General features: G+C 44.9%; 1 protein-coding gene across 1 annotated transcript in view; it reads left to right on the top strand.

Moving 5' to 3' along the window:
* The first annotated feature begins 638 nt into the window (after positions 1 to 638).
* fam107b (family with sequence similarity 107 member B) overlaps positions 639 to 24,891 on the top strand; it is a 158,717-nt gene continuing 134,464 nt past the window's right edge. Inside the window, exons 1-2 of the mRNA XM_078235995.1 lie at positions 639 to 677; positions 952 to 1,021. Coding sequence (XP_078092121.1) covers positions 675 to 677; positions 952 to 1,021 — 73 coding nt within the window. The 5' untranslated portion in view covers positions 639 to 674. The remainder of the gene's footprint in view (positions 678 to 951; positions 1,022 to 24,891) is intronic.

The following is a 24,891-nucleotide window of genomic DNA, read 5'->3' as shown; positions in this document are numbered from 1 at the left end:
ATTTTTAACCATTAAGGGAATTAAGGGTTATGGGGAGCGGGCGGGTAAGTGGAACTGAACCCACTATCAGATCAGTCATGATCTTATTGAATGGCTGAGCAGGCTTGAGGGGCTAGATGGCTCCTATTTATTATGTTCTTATCAGAGCTAAAGACAAAAGAAAATAGGATGAGATTTGAGATCTGGAATTCAAACCCAGGCCCTCAGGGCACTCCCCTGGTCTCGGGATTACTGATCTAGTGACAAAACCACTATGCCTTAGGGCACTTTTATGAATAGAGTCTTGACCATCACAAATTGTATGTTGGCCAGCGGCAAGAGGAGGTTTTATGCCAAGATCGCTGTGCCCAATGTGGAAGGACAGGTTGGTATCATAATACACCATCATTTGCCCCAAAACATTTAACATATTTTGCTATTTATATTACTGAGAATGACGCAACATCCTTATGCAGTTAAGTGGAATTGAATTTGAAGGAAGGGGTTTTATCTCTGCAATGAAAATGATGAAATAGGCAGCATTCTGCTTCAGAAATAAGGGCAAACAGGAAATGATTTTTTTCAGCCCGTTATCTGTGCCTAATGCAACCACACTGCAGACCACAATCTATCCGGCTTCAAACTGTGTTGCAAATCATCTCTGGAGCCTTTGGAGAGAGACATTTTTTCTAAGTATGGTAAGTTTAACAGAGTTGCAGACCATTCTGATGTGGCAGCGTTTAATGCTTACTGTGAGGGCACCACTTCAGTCAGAGTGTGAACAGTAACCATTGCAGACCTGAGTTTACAGAACAGTCACACTGACTCCGAGATATGAAAGATTATTGCTGGTGCCTCTGAAGGCTGAGGTGCTGTTTTTGTCTTGATCATAAGCTGCTACTTTGCTTCTAACTCTTGTTCTTTTTTATTCTTCTTGTCTTCTCGCTATCTGCTGCGGTTTCTGCTAAACAGCAACACTCACTTGAAGAGGAGTTATCTACATTGCCAGATATGCCAGCAGCAGTTAATGGACCAGTATCAGGTACTGTGCAGTGTATTCTTATCATCAACTTCCGCTCAGAATGACTTCAATAAGTGTAACTCACAGTGAGTAGATTGTTCCTCTTGCTTGGCTGGCTGTAGGGTTGCATTGATTTCCAATATCTTATGTGGAATAGTAATTTTTTCCAGGGTAGAAGTTTGGAAGACACACAGTAATCGTTAGCAGGTCTGGCTAGTTTGAATGCTTCTCTCTTGAATATAAATTTAGATTATAGGCTTATCCTGCAACTTTAAATGGTCTGACGTTAATTTTAAAGGATTGAATTTCTATAGATGTTTTTTCCCAATCATCCACTGTAACCTTAGCAGACAAAGTGAGGAAACCGTGTGAAACAGCACAGACAGTAACTTCTTTTGCTGAAGTTATGATGCCCAAGTGGAAGTCAGTCTCTCAGTGTTTTAGTTTTAATTGTACAATTGGATGACACTCGAAGAAACTAGGGCCGGAATTTTCAGGCTGTTCACGCCAGCGGGATTCTCCAGTCCCGCTACAGTGAACGGAGATTTGGCTGAGTTCCAAATTCTCCATCCTCGCTTGCATCGGCAGCAGGGGTGTGAACGGCTGGGATTTTCCGGCCCAGATGTTTTGGGAAGAGAGAGAGAGAATTGAAGGGAGATGGTGAGGAGAAGACAGATAATGCTGAGATTAACCGGAATTGTTCTGGCTCTGTTGGTTTTTTCATGTCTTGAGAGGTTCATTTTTGTTTATATTTGCAATGATTGCATTTCTTGATTCTACAGCCTGTTCATTTACAACATTCTCCAGCCTCGCTCGCCACATCGCTGCTGCCAGCGGGAACGGAGAATTTGGCGCTCAGCCAAACCTCCATTCACTGCAGCGGGACTGGAGAATCCCAGCCGTGGGTGAGGTCAGAGAATTCCAGCTATGGCTTCATGTTTGCTTATTTTTTTAAAAAGACCAGATATTTCCCATCCCGCCACCACTTTCCGGTCTTGTAACACGGAACATTCCGGCTATACTTCCTTAATAAGTACTCCAACATGTTTGGCATGGTGACACAGTGGTTTGTGCTGCTGCCTCACATCGCCAGGGACCCAGGTTCAATTCGGGTCACTGTCTATGCGGAGTCTGCGCGTTCTCCCCGTGTCTGCATAGGTTTCCTCCGGGTGCTCCGGTTTTCTCCCACTGTCCAAAGATGTGCGGATTAGGTTGATTGGCCATGCTAAATTGCCCCTTAGTGTCCCAAGATTTGTAAATTAGGGGGATTAGCAGGGTAAATATATGGGGTTACAGGGATAGGGGCTGGGTGGGATTGAAGTTGGGGCTGGGTGGGATTGAAGTCACTGCAGGCTCGATGGGTTGAATGACCTCCTTCCACTGTAGGGATTCTATGTTTCACAAAGATTTTTCTCTTTCTAATTAGATAATAAGGGGGTTATTAACACAGTGTTCCAATTTGTTAAATTGACCTGAAAGGCAACCATGTTAATTGCTGCACGCACACACCTGGGCTTTCCCTTTCATTGAGCCAAGACACTGACGCGAATATCAGAATTGGCTCTCCCCTCACAGCAGAAATTGAAGTAAATTCTAAACAGTTAGTCTCAGAGAGAGACCAAACATAATAGAATTTTATGCTATTACACGACAGGAATGATGTTTTCAGGCTGTGTCCTCTGCATCAGTCAAATGAATCAGTCTTTGTGAGATTTCCTCCTGAATCTCCCTCGTAACTATCGGAGAAGAGCTGCAGAATCCCAGGAAAATGGAGTTAATGGGGTTTAAACAATTGGGCTTTCACAGCTCCTTCACGAAGTGACAGCAAAGAACCTCCCTTGGGATATTACACCCCTCACAATCAATTCTACAACAGCTCACTATCTAAACAATCAGACCATCAGAACAGCAGCAAGACAGGGCAGGAAATTCGTCACAGGAAAGGATGTTACTCCTCGATGTATTTCACATTGATGAATAGAAATGTGTCTGCAGGCAGCTTATTGCTGGGCTGTTAGAAAATGTTTCTATTTTCAAGAAGAAATTAGATATAGGTTAGGTGATTAGATTAGGTGAGGAGAAATGTCTTCACCCAGAGGTTGGTGAATGTGTGGAATTCACTACCACAGAAAGTAGCTGAGGCCAAAACATTCTGTGATTTCAAGGAATTAGATATAGCTCTTGAGGCTAAAGGGAGCAAGGGATATGGGGGGGGGAAGGGGGAATTCGGATATTGAATTCGATGATCAGCCATGATCAAAATGAATGGTGGAGCAGGCTCGAAGGGCTGAATGGCCTATTCCTGCTTCTAGTTTCTATGTTTCTATGCAGGCAGTTTATTCCTGGGTTCAGTTAACAATGGTGAACTAAGGAATCATATTTTTAAAATATTTTTACTCTTATGTGAGGAATAAAAGAATGACCAGGGTGAGGTTAGGGCCGGTCAAGGACAGTCGTGGGAACTTATGTATGGAGTCAGTAGAGATAGGCGAGGTGATGAATGAATACTTTTCTTCAGTGTTCTCCAAGGAGAGAGGCCATGTTTTTGAGGAAGAGAAGGTGTTACAGGCTAATAGGCTGGAGGAAATAGATGTTCGGAGGGAGGATGTCCTGGCAGTTTTGAATAAACTGAAGGTCGATAAGTCCCCTGGGCCTGATGAAATATATCCTAGGATTCTTTGGGAGGCAAGGGATGAGATTGCAGAGCCTTTGGCTTTGATCTTTGGGTCCTCGCTGTCCACGGGGATGGTGCCAGAAGACTGGAGAATGGCGAATGTTGTTCCTCTGTTTAAGAAAGGGAATAGAAATGACCCTGGTAATTATAGACCGGTTAGTCTTACTTCGGTGGTTGGTAAATTGATGGAAAAGGTCCTTAGGGATTGGATTTACGACCATTTAGAAAGATGCGGATTAATCCGGGATAGTCAGCACGGATTCGTGAAGGGCAAGTCGTGCCTCACAAATTTGATAGAATTTTTTGAGGAGGTAACTAAGTGTGTTGATGAAGGTAGGGCAGTTGATGTCATATACATGGATTTTAGTAAGGCGTTTGATAAGGTCCCCCATGGTCGGCTTATGATGAAAGTGAGGAGGTGTGGGATAGAGGGAAAGTTGGCCGATTGGATAGGTAACTGGCTGTCTGATTGAAGATAGAGGGTGGTGGTGGATGGAAAATTTTCAGATTGGAGGCAGGTTGCTAGCGGAGTGCCACAGGGATCAGTGCTTGGTCCTCTGCTCTTTGTGATTTTTATTAATGACTTGGAGGAGGGGGCTGGAGGGTGGATCAGTAAATTTGCTGATGACACCAAGATTGGTGGAGTAGTGGATGAGGTGGAGGGCTGTTGTAGGCTGCAAAGAGACATAGATAGGATGCAAAGCTGGGCTGAAAAATGGCAAATGGAGTTTAACCCTGATAAATGTGAGGTGATTCATTTTGGTAGGACTAATTTAAATGTGGATTACAGGGTCAAAGGTAGGGTTCTGAAGACTGTGGAGGAACAGAGAGATCTTGGGGTCCATATCCACAGATCTCTAAAGGTTGCCACTCAAGTGGATAGAGCTGTGAAGAAGGCCTATAGTGTGTTAGCTTTTATTAACAGGGGGTTGGAGTTTAAGAGCCGTGGGATTATGCTGCAACTGTACAGGACCTTGGTGAGACCACATTTGGAATATTGTGTGCAGTTCTGGTCACCTCACTATAAGAAGGATGTGGAAGCGCTGGAAAGAGTGCAGAGGAGATTTACCAGGATGCTGCCTGGTTTGGAGGGTAGGTCTTATGAGGAAAGGTTGAGGGAGCTAGGGCTGTTCTCTCTGGAGCGGAGGAGGCTGAGGGGAGACTTAATAGAGGTTTATAAAATGATGAAGGGGATAGATAGAGTGAACGTTGAAAGACTATTTCCTCGGGTGGATGGAGCTATTACAAGGGGGCATAACTATAGGGTTCATGGTGGGAGATACAGGAAGGATATCAGAGGTAGGTTCTTTACGCAGAGAGTGGTTGGGGTGTGGAATGGACTGCCTGCAGTGATAGTGGAGTCAGACACTTTAGGAACATTTAAATGGTTATTGGATAGGCACATGGAGCACACCAGGATGATAGGGAGTGGGATAGCTTGATCTTGGTTTCAAATAAAGCTTGGCACAACATCGTGGGCCGAAGGGCCTGTTCTGTGCTGTACTGTTCTATGTCTATGTCTAAAAATCTACTGTTCTGTAAATCTCTCTCACCCAGCACATGTTCCTTTGACATGAGGCAAATATCAGTTGGCTTACAGATAATGTAAGGTATCTCCGACTGGGGGCACTGTTGTTAATTTAATCTGCACCAAGCAGTTTATCAGATTGCTGTTAGCAACACTCTGCAGAACGAGTGAAAATGTGCAAATGCAACATTTAAACAGCTGCAGAATGTAGATAGTGCTGAGACAACTGAGCTTTCAATGAGTAAACACAGGCATAAACTCCCTGAGATACCATGTGTTGTGTTGAAAGGGCAATATTTCTTCTTGAATTAGTACCCCTGCACTACCCGGCTGCCATTTAAGCTCTCATATCCTAAGCTGCCATCAGTGTCCTGCACCATTTGGAATTGGCAACCTGCTACCCTAGAGCTGTGGCTCCCAACCAGCTGTGAAGACCCCCCAAGTGTGCCGCGAAAAAAGATTCAAAATTGTGAAAAAAATTCATGTCATTAAACTAAAACTAATCTTTGTCTCCCGTTCTGTGGTTTAGCAACCCCAAGACCTGCCAGCTGAGAATGAGCTGCAGATGCGTGGGTAAGATTTTTTTTGTTGGTCAGACCCATGCTCATGACCAACGGGACTAGGAGCTGAAGACAAAAGTCCTTTGCACTTTCTACGAAAACTCAAAAAGGGCGCAAAATCTCTGGGAGGCATGATAGTGACAAAGAGACGTGACGATAAAACAGGCGAGGGGACAGGGAGACATTAAAATGAAGTTCCCAGTAAGGCAAGAAGACAGAGAAAGTCAGAGGTGTTCCTCTATGTTGTTATGGTATTGAGGTATGCCATTGGCCACTGCCCTGCAGTGTGGGTGCCGGCACCATTTACTCTTTGTTACTATAAGTTCTCAGTGGTCTGCAGCTTGCCTGTTTCAACTGAACCCCCCTAGACCTTGTGTGCTCTAATCCTAACCCATTTACACTGCAGCACAGATACCACATCACCAAAGCAACAGCCTTATAACTTACTCATGAACAGTTGTCGGTAGGTTGCAAGGATTTTCTGGATGACTAAACACACAGCTTACCTATGGATAGAAACGTGAGCCTGTTTTGCAAGAACCGCCAATTCTTTTCACTGTTAGCTCTGGCGGAATGGTTGTCTTCAGGTCAATCTCAGTATCTTCAAAGCATTTATTTTACACAAACACAGGTGAGCTTGGGGTTGCTGCCACTTGTAGCGTAGATACGTTACTAACAACACTCAAAGACTGAGGAACATAACCATTGTAGGTGACATGAGGAAAACCTGTTTTACGCAGAGAGTTGTTAACATCTGGATTGCGCTGCCAGATGGTGTGGTGGAGGCAGATTCAATCCAGGCATTCAAAAGGGAATTGGATAATTATCTAAAGAGAAAATTGCAGGGCTGCAGGAAAAAGGCGGGGATTAGTACTAGCGAATCTGTTCCTCGATTCAACAACTCTCCCCCCCGAACCCATCAGCTATGAGGTGCTCATGCCCCACTTGGACCTCTACCCACCTGTATATGGAATCTTCATTCATTCCCTTCCAGTAAACGATGTGTTATCCCTTTGACCTCCTTGTCTGTGAGCTTTTCATGCAGCTTCGTCGGGGTCCAGCTTCCTTCGGTCTTCCCTCTGTCTTCCATTGTTCATCTTCTTCATCCACCTCCTTGCCCCTCTGCCTGCCACTCCGCCCCCCCCAGCTTGCACAACCCTCTTTCCATATTGCTGCCCTCTTGTTTTTGTCAGGCCATCAATTCCCCTCCCTCACCCTTGGCATCAACTCACCACCCCCGGTTGAACTTCAGACCTTTGTTGCGGTGACTGCGTGAATTCCGCAGCACGGTGCTGTCCGGTGTGTGGAACCGTGAGGAAGGAGACCCCTGTACTCTCCAACCCCAGGCACTGTACTGATCTGAGATGGTGCCACCGTGCCGCCCCCTGGGTCCTGCAGCACGGGTGGTGTACAGTGCATCAGGAGCAGCACAGTGCTATGGCAGAAAGTTGTTGCATTCACCTCAAAGTCTCTGGTGAACTGAGGACTGCCTTGTGCGCGTCACTCTTTATCAGTCGAGTTTTATACCAGCGTAATTTCATGCTGGCGTGACGCGAGATTAGACCCCTGATGGGATGCTGGTGGGCAGCTGTTTTAATGAGCTGCCACGAGATGCAAGTGAATGTAAATGGCACTCACACCACCAGCCAGTGGGAAGACCAACCTGCCATTACCTCGCCATTGGGAGAATTGCAACGGGATTTTCCATTGGCAGGTATCTGCCTTTCTGGCTCCTGCCAGATTTTCCATGCCCACCTGCCACCAAACCCACCACGGGCAGGATGGGAGAATTTCACCCAAAGGTTCAGAATAACTTCAAATTTTAACAAAAGCCTGTCATCAGTGTTTATTCCTTTGTAGCAAGCAATGGGCCAATCCCAGCTATCTCGCGTGGCCAATAAATAAAGACTCGCTATTGGCCATGGAGGTCAATATTGGGAAGTGAGGTCCTCCCCCCGAGGATGCCTGAAAGGAATCTGATTTGATAGAGGGTTGTGGCATATTGCAAACCACCTGTACAGCCGCTTAAACAAACAAGATGCAAATGCCAGTAAGGGGACTGGCCATCCTATTGTGGAATTTCCTCAGGGAAATTGGGCTGCTTGCTGAGCAGACGTTTGTGTGGGGGCCAGAGTTGGGGAGGGCGCAGTCCCGCTCCTGTGATGTTTTCCAGGGGGGAGATGTTGTCACTGGGAGAAAGATAAACCCTGTTTTTAAGTGAGTTCTTTCCTGCTCTTCCTCCTTCCACAGCGCTCCCAAGAGCTGTACCAGCCAATGATCAGCCTGCTCTGAGCTGTCAATGGTGGTGCACTAAGTGTTGGCAGCTCCCCGAAATAATGAAGCCTATTTCAGGCCAGTCTTGTGTCTCCAGTTGACCCAAGGGGTTGCCAACTCCTCTATGATGATTTAGGGTCTAATGTCTTTGGAGAGGGTGCAATGTAGATTTGCTAGAATGGAGCCACACTCATCCAGGCAAGTGAGGATTATTCCATCACACTCTTGATTTGTGCCTTGTAGATGGTGGACAGTCTTTGGAGAGTCAGAAGGTGAGTTACTCGCTGCAGGATTCCCAGCCTCTGACCTGTTCTCGTGGCCGCGGTATTTATTTGACTAATCCAATTCAGTTTCTATCAGTGGTAACCACCAGAGTGTTGATAGTGCGGTATTCAGCGAGGGTAATGCCATTGAATGTCAAGGGATGATGGTTAGATTCTCTTCCGTTGGAGATAGTAATTGCCTGGCACTCGTGTGGCACGAATGATACCTGTCATTTATCAGCTCAAGCCTGGCTATTGTCCAAGTCTTGCTGCATTTGGGCATGTAGCGCTTCAGTATCTGAGGAGTCGCGAATGGTGCTGAACATTGTGCAGTTATCAGCGAACATCCCCATTTCTGACCTTCTGATGGAAGGAAGGTCTACTGCCCTTAATATATTGAAATCTTCAATCAAATCATCCCTTAACCTTCTCAATGTGAGGAAAGCAACCCAGTTTGCATAATTTCATCCCCATAATTAGTTTTTGGAGTTCAGGTATAATTCTAGTAAATCGACACTGCACTTCCTCCAATTCTCGCTGAGGTGTAGGACCAGGAACCTACCAGATTTTGAATATTCACAGTATTTCTTCTCATCACAGATTTTATTTCTATCAAAAATACGATAAGAATGCTGGGAGAAAGATAAAAGTCAACAGTATAATGTACCTAATGTTAAAAAAATTAAAATTAAGGTATGCCCCACTAATCTTACAAATGTACTCCTCTTTAACAGTTATTGTCCTGGGTTCATGCAGCAACCTGGTTGCAAAGTGCAGTTTGCACTTTAGTGAATTCAAACAGTAGCGAGGAAGTGAGTGAAAGATCTCCAGGGACATTATTTCTCTAATTTAACCTCGTTCCCTCATTGTCAGGAAGTGTTGGCTCACTGCTCAGTGCTTCCCCACTGAAATGTGGCTAAGAGCCGATGTGGAAACTCTCACGTATGCGTGCGCATGTGTGTGTGTGTGCGTGTGCGCATGTGTGTGTGCGTGTGTGTATGCGCATGTGTGTGCGCGCGTGTGTGTGTGTGTGTGTGTGCGCATGTGTGTGTGTGCGTGTGTGTGTGTGTGTGTGTGCAATTGTGTGCGTATGTGCGCACGCCTGTGTGTGTAATCGTGTGTTCACGTGTGTGCATCTGCAAGTGTGTGTAATTGTGTGCGTGTAATTGTGTGTGCGTGCATATGTATGCATGTAATTGTGTGAGTGCGCATGTGTGTGTAAATGTGTGTGTGTATGTGTGTGTAATTGTGAGTGCGTGCATACATGCATGTGTAATTGTGTGTGCATTTGTGTGTAATTGTGTGCATGTGTGTGCGCGCACACCTGTGTGCATGCGTGTGTGTGTATGTGTGAGAGAGAGAATGTATGTGAACATTGTGATTATTGGCAGATGTTTTAGTTGTTAGATGATTAAACTGTCCCCATCCTGTCACCAACTGATGTTTCTTCCAGTTAAATATTTTGCGAAGACCAAAACCATTGTCTTCAGCTCCTCCACAAATTTTACACTCTCGCTGCCAATTCCACCCTTTCCCTCAGTTATCGTCCCCGGCTAATCCAGACTGTTTGGAAGCTTTGGCATCATGTAGGCCAGACCAAGTAACGACAGCAGATTTCCTTCCCTAAAGGAGATTAGTATGCCAGGTGGGTTTTTCCGACAATCGGCAATGGTTTTATGGTCATCAGTAGATTCCTAATTCCAGATATTTATTTTTGAATTCAAATTCTACTATCTGCTGCGGCAGGATTCGAATCTGGGTCCCCAGAACATTAGCTGAGTTTCTGGATTAATTGTCTAGTGATACTACCACTAGGCCATCGCCTCCCTAGAGAGAGATTGCCAACTTCCAGCTCTGTCCTTGACACTGTAAGTCTTCCTTGTGTCCTGTAACCTCCAGGTTTGATTACACCAATGATCTGCAAGGCAGCATCCCATCCTCCGAGAGGCTTCAGTTAATCTGGAACTCTGCTCCCCGTGTTTAATTCCACACCAGGTTTTGTGTATCTATAACTCTGAACTCACTGGAAAACTGGGAATTATTGCAGTAATTTGTCTGAAGCAAGAATGTAAATTATATTGAAATCTGTCACTTGCATAACCACAATGTAAATGTTGCAACTTTATTCTATCCTCTGTTACTCTTGGTTCATCTTGACTATCGTGTTCCCTTGTTGTCAGTAACCTTCAGTTTAAAGTTTATTTATTAGTGTCACAAGTAGGCTTACATTAACACTGCAATGAAGTTACTGTGAAAATCCCCTAGTCGCCACACTCCAGCGCCTGTTCGGGTACACTGAGGGAGAATTTAGCACGGCCAATGCACCTAACCAGCACGTCTGTCGGACTGTGGAAGGAAACCGGAGCACCCGGAGGAAACCCACGCAGACATGGAGAGAATGTACAGACTCTGCACAGACAGTGACCCAAGCTGGGAATCGAACCCAGGTCCGTGGCGCTGTGATGCAGCAGTGCTAACCACTGTGCCACCGTGCAGCCCATTCAGGGGTGTGAATGGGAAGGTTTGTTGAGGAAGAAGATTGGCCATGATAGTCTTGAATGGTGAAGCAGGCTTGAGGGGCTGAATGGTCTATTCCTGCTCCTATCTCTTGTGCTGTACTGTCTATCCCAGATTTCTCTGCAGATGTAAATTCAATGTCAGAGGGACAGAGGCTGCTCTGGTGTGCCAGCAATCTTATCTATCAGGTGGTAGAGACACACAGGATAACAATGTTCCAAATTTCACCCCCAGTCTCAGCTGATCTCAGTGAAGTTTTAAGGTCCAACAATTGGCTTCAGGAGCCCTGGATTGGGTTTTAATTTCCTCTAGGCCATCGAGTGACCCTGGTTGGAAATGTACATTTACCAAAGTCCAGAGGTTGCAGCATCCGCTCTGAATGTGATGGTTCCCACTTGCTGCAATAACTTGTCAACAATCCATCTCACCTCATGACCACCAGGGCAAGCTATCGGGCAGTGTATGACTCCAAGGGCCTGGACTCCTGGAAACACCTTTAGGATAGAGGAGGAGTGCTGAAAACTGGGGAGAAAGAAAGGTAAAAGGAGAATTGCCCCAGCCCATTGCAAATACCTGACATCCTAGGTTGGAGATGCTCAGCATGTCATCTGCCAACATTCTCAGCATGGAATAGTGCAGGGAGACGCCAGAGAAAATCCATTTTATAAAGGGCGGCATGGTGGCACAATGGTTAGCACTGCTGCCTCACAGTGCCAGGGATCCAGGTTCAATTCCCGGCTTGGGTCACAGTCTGTGCAGAGTCTGCACGTTCTCCCCGTGTCTGTGTGGGTTTCCTCCAGGTGCTCTGATTTCTTCCCACAGTCCAAAGAAGTGCGGTTTAGGTGGATTGGCCAAACTAAATTGCCCCTTAATGCCCCAAGATGTGTAGGTTAGATGGATTAGACAGGTAAATGTGTGGGGTTACTGGGATAGGGCATGGGGGAGTGGGCCTGGGTCGGTGCAGGCTCAATGGGCTGAATGGCCTCCTTCTGCACTTCTATGATTCTAAAAGAGGGTGACATACTCAATGACTTAACATTACGCTAGTGAGAGCACATAGCAAGATAAAGGCAAAATGCTGCAGATGCTGGAATCTGAAACAAAAACAGAAAAATTCTGGAAAATCTCAGCCGATCTGACAGCATCTGTGGGGAGAGAATAGAGCCAACGTTTCCAGTCTGGGTGATCCATCGCCAGACTACATCACAAGGTTTTTCTCTGACTAATTCTTGCCAGTAGGAACATACCATGCTCTTTTTCCCACTCACATGAGCGGAACCATCTTTCTTTTCATCTGTTACATCTCCTGATGTGACTTAGAATAGAAACACTCTGGAATGATTGAAAACATGCCTGATCACAGTTCATGTGTTTGAGTGATCTCAGCAATGTGCCACTTTACATGTCGAGGCATTCAGTTCCAAGAGGCCACAATCTCCAGCAGGAAGAGCTTATCAAGGGGTTGCGGGGGGAGATGTTCACCAGATGTTTCTCCAGTAGCTCAGTGGGAACATGCTGTGGCTGGAGGTCTCCGAGTGGCTGTTTCAGGAGGGGCCCTGCTCGACCCTTGGTAACAAGGTCGCTACTGTTTTATGGTATTTGTTTGCCACTGCATAACATAAATTTAGAAAATGAAGACAATAACATGAAAAATAATGATTGACTAATATCTGCGCTCACTTCTAAACACAAGTATTGCTACTTTGGTTGAGATATTTGAAGCAGATTGTACGGATTGCTTCATTCAAAGCTGTAACTTTCAGATTCCAGAAATGCAAAAGTTTAATCTGATCTTAAAACATGCCGGGGGGTTATTCTATAAAATGTCCATCTAGATCTGTACAATTTATCTAAAATGATTGAGTTCAAAAAGCAACATTTTAAAATTGAGTGTCGCCAGAAACATCCATCACCAAAATATCTCCCTCATCATTAGAGACATCTCAAAGGAGATTGGCCTATTGAGAGCGATGGGTGTTAAAAGGAATGAACTGTAACTTGTGAAGGGATTGTATAATAAAGGTACACAGAAAAATAAAGGATTATTAATGGGAAATTAATAGCGATGAGATGGAATGATAGTTAATTCTGTCTGAAATTGTAAACGGGGAGTAGGTAAAGAGGAGAGAGCACACTCTATACTGGGTAAAATACTCTGTCAGAGAGTTAGTGCAAACTCAATGGGCCGAATGGCCTCCTTCCGTTCTGCAGGGATTCTGTGATTCTCTGAAAACTGTGGACAGAAAATCCGAAGTTCCGGAGCATTTTTCCCAGGTTGTGTTTGTGCAGTAGGGAATTGTCCCGACTCTTTACTCCCAACCTGGGAGTGAAAATTCAGGCCAGAGGGTATGTTCCCACCTGTGGGGCAGAATAAAAGATCAATATAAAATCATCACCAAGAAATCAAGTAGGAGATTCAGCAGAAACGTCTTGACCCTGAGAGTGGTAAGAATGTGGAACTCGCTATCACAGGGAAAGGTTGCGGTGAGTAGCGTAGCTGCATTTAAAATAGGCTAGATACTCAAATGGGGGAATAGCTTGATGGCCAGCGTGTGTGCTGCAGAATAGCACCCGCAGGGCAGGGTTGATTCCTGGTCTGGCTGAGGCAGATTTGGGACCTGCCTCCTCCCCCTTCCCCTGAGAGAGGAAGGCACTGACAAACAAAAGCTGCTGAGATAAAGAAACAGCTCAGGGTGAAGGATCGGCAGATAAAGGTTCAAGGACCTGCCTTTGGAAATATTGGGAGCAGTGAATAGAGAGTTAAGCTGATAGATTTCAATGAGGAGGGATTGAGGGATCTCCAAGTGAAACATTTAACTGGCATAGACTGGGTGTGACTCGATGTAATTCTGAAAATTTGATGTATCCCAGAGGCACTGTTCAAAATGGTGGGCAAATGGGGAAGTGAAGTTGAAGATTTTTGTAAGAGGCTATTTGTCCAATCACAGTCCATTACTCCCCGTCTCGGGGCCTATCAGCAGCACACGTGGAAGAGAAATAGTCTTTGATTGGACAAGCAACGATGGTAGGTGTGCTGGGGATAGAGAGAGAGGATTTCGGGGGCGGGGAAGAAGAGGGAATGCACTGTGGGGCCTGGGGAGAGAGTAAATTCTGCAGAGCCCAAGGAGAGAGAGAAAGACCTTGGGGCCTTAATGGGGGTTGAGGAGACTCACTACTTGGGGCGTGTGTGAGAGTGAGGAAGATAGTGTGAGTGTGTGCATGTGAGAGAGTGAGAAAGGAAGAGGGTGTTTGTGTGAGTACATGTGAGTGTGGGTACATGTGAGTGCGGGTGCATGTGAGTGTGTGTGCATATGTGTGAGCATGTGTTTGGGTACATGTGTACATGGTTAAGAAAAAAGGAGAGTGTGTGTGTGTGTGTGATTCAACAAATGTAAAATTCTTGCAACTAGCCATGTGACCATCATATTTCACACATCACAATTCAAAGTGTCAATGATATTGGAAGAAGAGAAAGAAGGACAGTTGTTTGCTACTGTTTTTATCTGATGATAATCAGGCCCCAGCAAGTTCACTAACCTGGTGGAGTTTTTTGAAGAAGTGACCAGAATGGTTGACGAGGGAAGGGCCGTGGATGTCGTCTATATGGACTTTAGTAAAGCGTTTGACAAAGTCCCTCATGGTAGGCTGGTGAAAAAGGTTGGATCTCATGGGATAAAGGGGGAGGTGGCTAGATGGGTGGAGAACTGGCTTGGTCACAGAAGACAGAGGGTGGTAGTGGAAGGGTCTTTTTCCGGCTGGAGGCCTGTGACTAGTGGTGTTCCACAGGGCTCTGTATTGGGACCTCTGCTGTTTGTGATTTATATAAACGATCTGGAAGAAGGTGTAACTGGGGTGATCAGTAAGTTTGCAGACGACACAAAATTGGCAGGACTTGCAGATAGTGAGGAGCATTGTCAGAAGCTACAGAAGGATATAGATAGGCTGGAAATTTGGGCAAAGAAATGGCAGATGGAGTTCAATCCAGATAAATGCGAAGTGATGCATTTTGGTAGAAATAATGTAGGGAGGAGCTATACGATAAATGGCATAACCATAAAGGGTGTAGATACGCAGAGGGATCTGGGTGTGCAAGTCCACAGATCCTTGAAGGTGACGTCACAGGTGGAGAAGGTGGTGAAGAAGGCATATGGCATGCTTGCCTTTATAGGACGGGGCATAGAGTATAAAAGTCGTGGTCTGATGTTGCAGATGTATAGAACGTTGGTTGGGCCGCATTTGGAATAGTGCGTCCAGTTCTGGTCGCCACACTACCAGAAGGACGTGGAGGCTTTGGAGAGAGTACAGAGGAGGATTACCAGGATGTTGCCTGGTATGGAGGGGCTTAGTTATGAGGAGAGACTGGGTAAACTGGGGTTGTTCTCCCTGGAAAGACGAAGGATGAGGGGAGACTTAATAGAGGTGTATAAAATTATGAAAGGCATAGATAGGGTGAACGGTGGGAAGCTTTTCCCCAGGTCGGTGGTGACGTTCACGAGGGGTCATAGGTTCAAGGTGAAGGGGGGGAGGTTTAACACAGATAGCAGAAGGACATATTTTACACAGAGGGTGGTGGGGGCCTGGAATGCGCTGCCGGGCAAGGTGGTGGAGGCGGACACACTGGGAACGTTTAAGACTTATCTAGATAGCCATATGAACGGAGTGGGAATGGAGGGATACAAAAGAATGATCTAGTTTGGACCAGGGAGCGGCACGGGCTTGGAGGGCCGAAGGTCCTGTTCCTGTGCTGTATTGTTCTTTGTTCTTTGTTCAGGAGAGTTTACAACAAACTGTCAATCTGTAGAAATGGCTTGGAGTAATCAAGTTGATTGTCGGCCTATTCAGAGCCCTTTCCCTGAGCGAGTGCAGGAGCAATGGACATGATGGAATAGACAAGCACAGTTATAGATAGAATAGATAAGCACAGTTCTAGACTCCAATCTGAGCAATGCCACGGGAGATCAGCTAATACTCAAATAAAATTTGAAAAAACATGCAATAGGCTGAAATAAATCTATACGTTTCCATTTCTAAAATTTCAGATTCAATCAATAATAAAAGTGATTGCTTGTTTTTAGTTTAGAAATATCAGTAAGTTATACAAGTTGAGAGAGGTCTGAATTTTCTCCAGTTGTTTCCACAATGTGAACTTTGTCTCTATCTGTGTAACCGAAGAAGATGTTTTGTTTGATGCAGTGATGACAATTTAGTACTCCTGCTTGTTGAACATTGTCAAGTGCATAATGTATGACAGTGCAACGTGCTTCCTCTCTTTATTTATGTCACATTTAGCCTATTTTTTTACTTAAAACTTTAGTAACCCCAAGCTTGCATGCCTCTTGTTGAAAATAGGTGATTGTGTGTTAATCAGTATTGAAATGCTGAGAATACAGTCAGCAAATTTAAAAAAGGAATGCAGATATTTATCTGCTTAGAGACCCATTTATATATTCATCAAAGACAGTGGTGTAAATTAGTAATTAAGATTGTAATTGGGACATTAATTGAACTCCAATGGTTTCCTCTGTGTGTTACTTTTAATGAAATTAGGAACACATTGTTTCCAAATCAATTGATGAATTTGCTAAAATTAACCCAGAGGATATAACATATCAAGGACCATTTTTGTCCAATTGTAACCCTTCCCCATCATCTCTCCTGATACTCTCTGAATAATTGGCTCAAATATATCCATGTGCATCTTGAGTATGCTGCCTCTGTTTTGGTTATGTCAGCGTCACAGACTGGCATCCACCTTCCACTAACATATTCTGCTTTAAATAAAACAAATCATATGAAATAATTTATCAATCAAAGCAGTTTTGAATTTCGGAATAAACCTTTTTCCTGCTGCACTTGCACCATCCTTAATTATTTCAGCGTGTCTTTTTCAGTTGATGTAAACTGTTTCATTGTGTTCCGCTGCCAATGCGTTCAAATCGGGACAGACTAAAGTGTGAGAAAGGTTCGTTTCTTGATCATTTTAAAGAAACACCAACATAACTGAGGATCCACACATCATTCTGACAGCCTGGGCTTTCAACGCCAAAGAGAAAGATCCTGTGACACACAATCGAACAATTTGTCTGTGGTTTCTTAATTGTTTGATTCTTGCATTTTTGTTTAATTCCTTTTAAACCATCATACGGAATTTGAAAGTTATATGGTCTTTAAAAAGAAAATGTCACAAAACTGCAACGGGACCTGAAGACATCAGTAATATCCAATTATAAAAATTCATTCACATGATGTGCACAAGGTCAGCATTTATTGCGCAACTCTAATTGCCCTTGAGAAGATGATGATGAGCCACTTTCATGAATACAACTGGTCAGCTTACTCAGCCATTTCAGAGGGCAGTTAAAGTCAGCCACATTGCTGTGGGCCTGGAGTCACATGGGACCATAGAATCCGTACAGTGCAGAATCAGGCCATTTGGCCCATCGAATCTGCACCAACTCTCCAAAAGATCATCTAATTCAGCCCCTATCCTTATAACCTCACGTAATTACCCCACTAATGCCCCTAACCTACACATCTTGGGACATGAAGGGAGAATTTAGCATGGCCAATCCACTTAACCAGCATGTCTTTAGAACTGTGGGAGGAAACTGGAGCACCCGGAAGAAACCCATGCAGACAAGGGGAGAATGTGCAGACTCCACACAGACAGTGACCTGAGGCCAGAATTGAACCCTGATCCCTGGGCTGTGAGGCAGCAGTGCGAACCACTGTGCCACCAAGCAGCCACACATTGGCCAGACAGCAAGGACTGTAGATTTTCTTTCCTAAAGGAAAGTAGTGAACCAGATGTGCTTGTTCAATAATCTAGTAGTTTTGTTGTCACCGTTACTGATAATAACTTTTAATTCCAGATTTATGAATTGATTTTCAGTTGCCTAGCTGCTGTGGTGAGATTTGATCTCATGTCATTGGATTGTGTGGCCAGACCTCTGGATGACTAACCCAGTAACCCAATGGGAGACTACTCTCTGTTCATTATTGTGAGCGCATAGTTACACACCATTAAAAACAAATTATTAATCCAATCAGTGAGGGGTTTGCTTTGGTTTGGATGTCATCAGACTTTTCAATCCCTGAAGAAAAGTAAGATTTGCACTTATATAGCACCTTTCATGACCTCAACGTGTTCCAAAATGTTTCACAGCCAACAATAGTCTCTGCTATAATGTGTGAAAAAACAGACACGGGATAGCTAAAATGCACATCTTGCTGTTACACGTTTGGATAGGGTTTAATGAGTAGAAAGGTTCTGTACTGTTGAATGTTTGATTGGTTCGGTTTTGTCTGCTTATAAAAGATCGAAATGAAACAAAATGGTGTTCAAGATTATGGCAGGGTTAGGTGAGGTGGACAAAGAAATGATGTTCCCATTACCTGATAGTACACATCTAGCAGACACAGATTTAAACTAAAGTAAAGTAAAAGTTTATTTATTAGTGTCACAAGTCAGCTTACATTAACGCTGCAATGAAGTTACTGTGAAAATCCCCTAGTCGCCACACTCCGGCGCCTGTTTGGGTAAACTGAGAGAGAATTTAGCATGGCCAATGCACCCTAACCAGCACGTCTTTCAGACTGTGGGAGGAAACCGGAGCACCCGGAGGAAACCCCACGCAGACACGGGGAGAATGTGCAGACTCCACGCAGACAGTGACCCAAGCCGGGAATCAAACCCCAGGTCCCTGCCACTGAGAGGCAGCAGTGCCACCGTGCCGCCCCAGATTTAAGGTTGTGGATAAGAGATGCAGGGGGATGTGCGGAAGACTGCTTTTACGCGGCGAGTGCTACTGACGTGGAACTCGCTGCCGACGAGGAGGGTGCAAGCTGAGAGGATGAATGAATTCAGAAGGAAATTGGATGGACACTTGAGTGAAATAAATGTACAAGCCTATGGGAATAGAGCGGGAGCAATGGAATGCTCTGGATTGATAGATGCAGGGAGGATGTTCCTGATGGTGGGAGGTGTCCATAACCAAGGGTCACAGTCTGAGAATACAGGGTAGACCATTTAGGACGAAGATGAGGAGACATTTCTTCACCCAGAGAGTGGTCAGCCTGTGGAATTCGCTACTGCAGAAAGATTTGGGATTTTACGGTCTCACTTGTCCAGAAACCATAAAATCTCGCCCGAGGTCAACGGACCTTTCCATTGGCCACCCCTCACCCGCTACGATTCTCAAGACGGGCAGGGCGGTAAAATTCTGGCCTGTAAGAAGCAGTTAGATATAGCAGGGGGATCAAAGGATATAGAGGGAAGGCGGGGTCAGGCTATTGAGTTGGATGATCAGCCATGATCGTAATGAATGGTGGAGCAGGCTCGAAGAGCCACATGGCCTCCTCTTGCTCCAATTTTCTATGTTTACAGAGCTAGAATGAACTTGAAGGGCTGAATGGCTTCAATGTGCCATAAATAACTTAATGACTGTACAACATAGCTCCATGGGTATGCATCTATGCTATAATGGCTGAATATTGAGGTTTTACAGTGTTGTCCCGCTCCCTCTCTCTTTTCTCTCGTTATTCTATACAGAAGTTTCAAGATCTCAACTTAACTAATTCTTTGTGAGTTTATACGATATTGGGACAGATGCTTCTGGATAAACCTGTTTTGGTATCTTATGTAAAATGCCAGGTGTGATTGATATTATCTGTCTTGTCAAACGTAACATCACAACACTTTCTGCTTCAGTGCAAGTGAAGCCTTGCTTGTGTCAGTTAGGGAGTTTACATTTCCCGACAGAAAAGGCTATCTGCTGCAAATTGAATTGTTTTACCCGCCTCATCACTTGCGTCTGCAGAAGTGAACTTTTCATGGTTTGCAGTGGTCAACAAACCACTTAACATTCCCATCAGTTAGGCAAGATGTGAGAGTGTGAATATCATTCTCACCTACATCTGGTGACTGAAATAAAGTATGATCACAGGGTAGAGAGATAAAGGCAAAATACCGCGGACGCTGGAATCTGAAACAAAAACAGAAAATGCTGGAAAATCTCAGCTGGTCCGACAGCATCAGTGGCGAGGTGGCACGGTGATTAGCACTGCTGCCTCACAGCGACAGGGTTCAATTTCAGACTCAGGTCACTGTCTGTGTGGAGTCTGCACATTCTCCCTGTGTCTGCGTGGGTTTCCTCCGGGTGTTCCGGTTTCCTTCCACACTCCAAAGATGTGCGGGTTAGGTTGATTGGCCATGCTAACTTGACCCTAGTGTCAGGGGGATTAGTAGGGAAAATGTGTGCGGTTGCAGGAATAGGGCATGGATGGGATTGTGGTCGGTTCAGACTCGATGGGCTGAATGGCCTCCTCTGTACTGTAGGGATTCTATGATTCGAAGAACAGAGCTAATCTTTTGAGTCTGGATGGGTCATTCTGACTGGAAATATTGGCTGCATTCTCTCTCCACAGGGTATGGAGACCTCGGGAGCAGGTAACAGATTAGACATAAATAAAAACACATAGAGAGATTATACTCATTATTAAAAGAATTATAACTTTACAAAGTGGGGCCCAGTTAGCTCAGTTGGTTGGTGTGTGGTTTACACTGATGTCAGCAGCATGGGTTCGATTTCCCCTTCTGGCTGAGGCACGGGGATCAGCCTCCTTTCTCTGCCCCTGAGAGTGAAAGGCAATGGCCAAGGCAACTCCTCACTGACAAAGTAATGATGCATCAGGATGCAGCAGCAGCGTACAATGACCCAAGGAGCTGCCTTCAGTTAGAGCATCCATGAAATGGAAAGGATCTTCACCAAACTTGACTATCGGTTACTTACCTGTGCATCACACTGTACAATGAAATAAAAGCATGGGCGAGATTTAAATTCAATCAAAACACACCCTCCTACACAGAGTTAAAATCAGGCCCAATATAGAATCCCTACAGTGCAGAAGGAGGTCATTCAACCCATTGAACTTGCACCAACAACAATCCCACCCAGGCCCTATCCTAGTAACCCCACATATTTACCCTGCTAATCCCCCTGACACTAAGGGGCAATTTATCATGGCCAATCAACCTAACCCGCATATTTTTGGAGTGTGGGAGGAAACCGGAACACCCGGAGGAAACCCACGCAGCCATGGGGAGAACGTGCAGACTCCACACAGTCACCCGAGGCCAGAATTGAACCCGGGTCCCTGGTGCTGTAAGGCAGCAGTGCTAACCACTGTGCCGATGTGGCACCAAGTTTGTGTTTCATTGCTGAACACCATTTACCAGTCATTGACATTGTCACAATCTTTAACATGTAATTTATTCTACACATTTTGTGTGAGAAAACGCTTTAGCTGCTAAAAGTGGTTCAGAATTTCCGATTGGAACCAAGCCCACAGCAGCAATACTTTCACAGGCCTGGCCTCTCGACTGAGCAAAGTTCACTGTCTGCATGGGTTGCCAGGGGATAAGGATCATGTTGGAAACTATCACTGGAGTTGTTGTTTCCACTTGGAAGGGCAGTTGGATTCAGTGAATAAAAACCTCCCGCTAAAAGAACCTTTCATAATATACAGCTTGCAGCGGACTCCAAACTGACTGAAACCAACATCGAAAGATGTAGCGATTCTCTCGTGTTTCATTCCAGGCTTCTTATTATTTCATTTAAAAAGAGTTATAGAGTCATAGAGGTTTACAGCAAGGAAACAGGTCCTTTGGCTCAACTTGTCCATGCCACCCAATTTTTACCACTAAGCTAGTCCCAATGGCCCGCATTTGGCCCATATCCCTTTATACCCATCTTACCCATGTAACTGTCTAAATGCTTTTTAAAAGACAAAATTGTACCCGCCTCTACTACTACCTCTGGCAGCTTATTCCAGACACTCACCACCCTCTGTGTGAAAAGTTACCCCTCTGGACCCTTTTGTATCTCTCCCCTCTCACCTTAAACCTATGCCCTCTAGGTTTCCCTACCTTTGGGAAAAGATACTAACTATCTACCTTATCTATGCCCCTCATTATTTTATAGACCTCCCCTAAGCCTTGTACACTCCAGGGTAAAAATGTCCCAGTCTATCCAGCCTCTCCTTATAACTCAAATCATCAAGTCCTGGTAGCATCCTAGTAAATCTTTTCTGCACCCTTTCTAGTTTAATAATAATGGATGACCAGAACTGTACACAGCATTCCAACTGTGGCCTTACCAATGTCTTGCACAACTTCAACAAGATGTCCCAACTCCTGTATTCAATGTTCTGACCAATGAAGCCAAGCATGCCGAATTCCTTCTTCACCACTCTGTCCACCTGTGATTCCGCTTTCAAGGAGCTACGAACCTGTACTCCTAGATCTCTTTGTTCTGTAACTCTCCCCAATGCCCTACCATTAACTGAGTAAGTCCTGCCTTGGTTCGATCTACCTCAATTAAACTCCATCTACCATTCATCAGCCCACTGGCCCATTGCAATCCTAGATAACCTTCTTCACGGTCCACTATATCACCAATTTTGGTGTCATCTGCAAACTTACTAACCATGCCTCCTAAATTCTTATCCAAATCATTAACTTGCATTGGTATAGCATCTTTCACAACCACCAGTTGACACAAAGCACATTACAGCCTACGGAGTACTTTTGAAGTGTAGCGACATCGCAGCAGTCAATGTGCACAGCAGGATCCCACAAACGGCAGCATGACGATGGCCAGATTATCTGTTTTGTGATGTTGATTGAAGGGCAAATATTGACCAGGACACTGAGAATAACCCTCCCACGCTTCTTCAAAATAAGCTGTAGAATCCTGTATATCAACCTGAGAGGGCCTTGGTTTAATGTCTCATCTGAAAGACCACACCTCCGCCAGTGCAGCCCCCCCCCCCCCCCCCCGCACCCCCCCCCCCCCCCCCCCCCCCACCCCCCCACTCTTTGGGTGAAGAAATGTCTCCTCACCTTCCCCCTAAATGTCTACCGTGAATCCTCAGACTGTGACCCCTGGTTCTGGACTCCCCCACCATTGGGAACATCCTCCCTTCATCTATTCTGTCTAGACCTGTTAGAATTTTATAAGTGTCTATGAGATCGTCCCTCATTCGTCTGAACTCCAGCGAAAACAATCCTAACCTAGTCAACCCCTCCTCATACATCAGTCCCGCCATCCCCGGAATCAGCCTGGTAAACATTCGCTGCGCTCCCTCAAGAGCAAGAACATCCTTCCTCAGAAAAGGAGACCAAAACTGCACACAATACTCTAGGTGTGGCCTCACCAAGGCCCTGTATAATTGCAACATCACATCCCTGCTCCTGTACTCGAAACCTCTTGCAATGAAGGCCAACATACCATTTGCCTTCTTTACCGCCTGCTGCACCTGCATGCTTACCTTCAGCGACTGGGGCACAAGGACAGCCAGGTCCCGCTGCACACTCCCCTCTCCCAATTTACAGCCTTTCAGGTAGTAATCTGCCTTTTTGTTTTTGTTTCCAAAGTGAATAACCTCACACTTATCCAAATTATACTGCATCTGCCATCGATTTGCCCACTCATCCAACCTGAAGGATCCCTGCATCCTCATCACAGTTCACCCTCCCACCCAACTTGGTATCATCTTCAAAGTTTGAGATGTTACATTTTGTTCCCTCATCCAAATCATTAATATATATTGTGAATATCTGGGGTCCCAGCACCGATCCCTGTGTCACCGACTAGTTACTGCCTGTCAATTTGAAAAGCACTCATTAATTCCTACTCTTTGTTTCCTCTCTGCCAACCAGTTTTCTATCCATCTCAATACATTTCCCCCAATCCCATGCGCTTTAATCTTGCACGATAATCTCTTGTGCGGGACTTTGTCAAACACTTTCTCAAAGTCGAAATATACAACATCGACTGGTTCCCCCTTGTCAACTCTACTAGTTACATCTTCAAAGAATTCCAACAGATATGTCAAGCATGATTTCCCCTTCAGAAACCCATGCTGACTCTATCTGATCCTGCCACTGCTTTCTAAATGCTCTGCTATAAAGTCCTTGTAATGGATTTGAGAATTTTCCCCACTACCGATGTTAAGCTTACTGGTCTATAATCCCCTCTTTATTCTCTACTTTCCTTTTTGAATATTGGAGTGACATTCGTTACCCTCCAATCTGCAGGGACTGTTCCAGAGTTTATAGAACCCTGGAAGATGACCACCAATGCATCCACTACTTCTACAGCCATTTCCTTAAATACTTTGGGATGTAGATTATCAAGCCCTGGGGATTTATCTGCCTTCAATCCCATCAACTTTCCCAGCACCATTTTTCTACTAATACTGATCTCCCTCAGTTCTTCCCTCTCACTATATCTTGCATTCTCCAACATTTCTGGCATCTGATTTGTGTCCTCTTTTGTGAAAACAGAACCAAAGTATGTATTCAGTTGCTCGGCCATTTCTTTGTCCCATATTATACATTAGGTTGAGAGAGCTAGGTCTATTCTCCTTGGAGAGGCGAAGGATGAGAGGTGACCTGATAGAGGTGTATAAGATGTTGAGAGGTATTGATAGAGTGGATTCTCAGAGGCTTTTACCTAGGGCTGAAATGGTTGTCACGAGAGGCCACAGGTTTAGGGTGCTGGGGAGTAGGTATAGAGATGTTAGGGGTAAGTTTTTCACTCAGAGGGTGGTGGGTGCATGGAATCGGTGCCGGTAGTGGTAGTGGAAGCGGATTCGATTGAGTCTTTTAAGAGACTTTTGGATAGGTTCATGGAGGTTAGTAAGATAGAGGGTTATAGATGAGCCTAGAAGGTGAGGAAATTGTTCAGCGCAACTTGTGGGCCGAAGGGCCTGTTTGTGCTGTAGCTTTTCTATGTTCTATGTTCTATTCCCCCGTTTCTGTCTGTAGGGGACCTACATTTGTCTTCACCAACCTCTTTCTCTTTACGTATCTATAGAAACTCTTAATGTCAGTCTTTATGTTCCCTGCAAGCTTACTTTCGTACTGTATTTTCCCCTTCTTAATCAATCCCTTGGTCCTTCTTTGCTGAATTCTAAACTGCTCCCAATCCTCAGACCTATTATTTTTCTTGGCCAATCTGTATGCTTCTTCCTTAGATCGGACACTCTCTCTAATTTCCTTTGTAAGCCAT

This window comes from Mustelus asterias, chromosome 19 (genome assembly GCF_964213995.1).
Source record: "Mustelus asterias chromosome 19, sMusAst1.hap1.1, whole genome shotgun sequence".
Taxonomy (NCBI): Eukaryota; Metazoa; Chordata; class Chondrichthyes; order Carcharhiniformes; family Triakidae; genus Mustelus; species Mustelus asterias.
The sequence above is the reverse complement of the archived record's forward strand: the minus strand, read 5'-3'. Positions and strand labels throughout refer to the sequence as shown.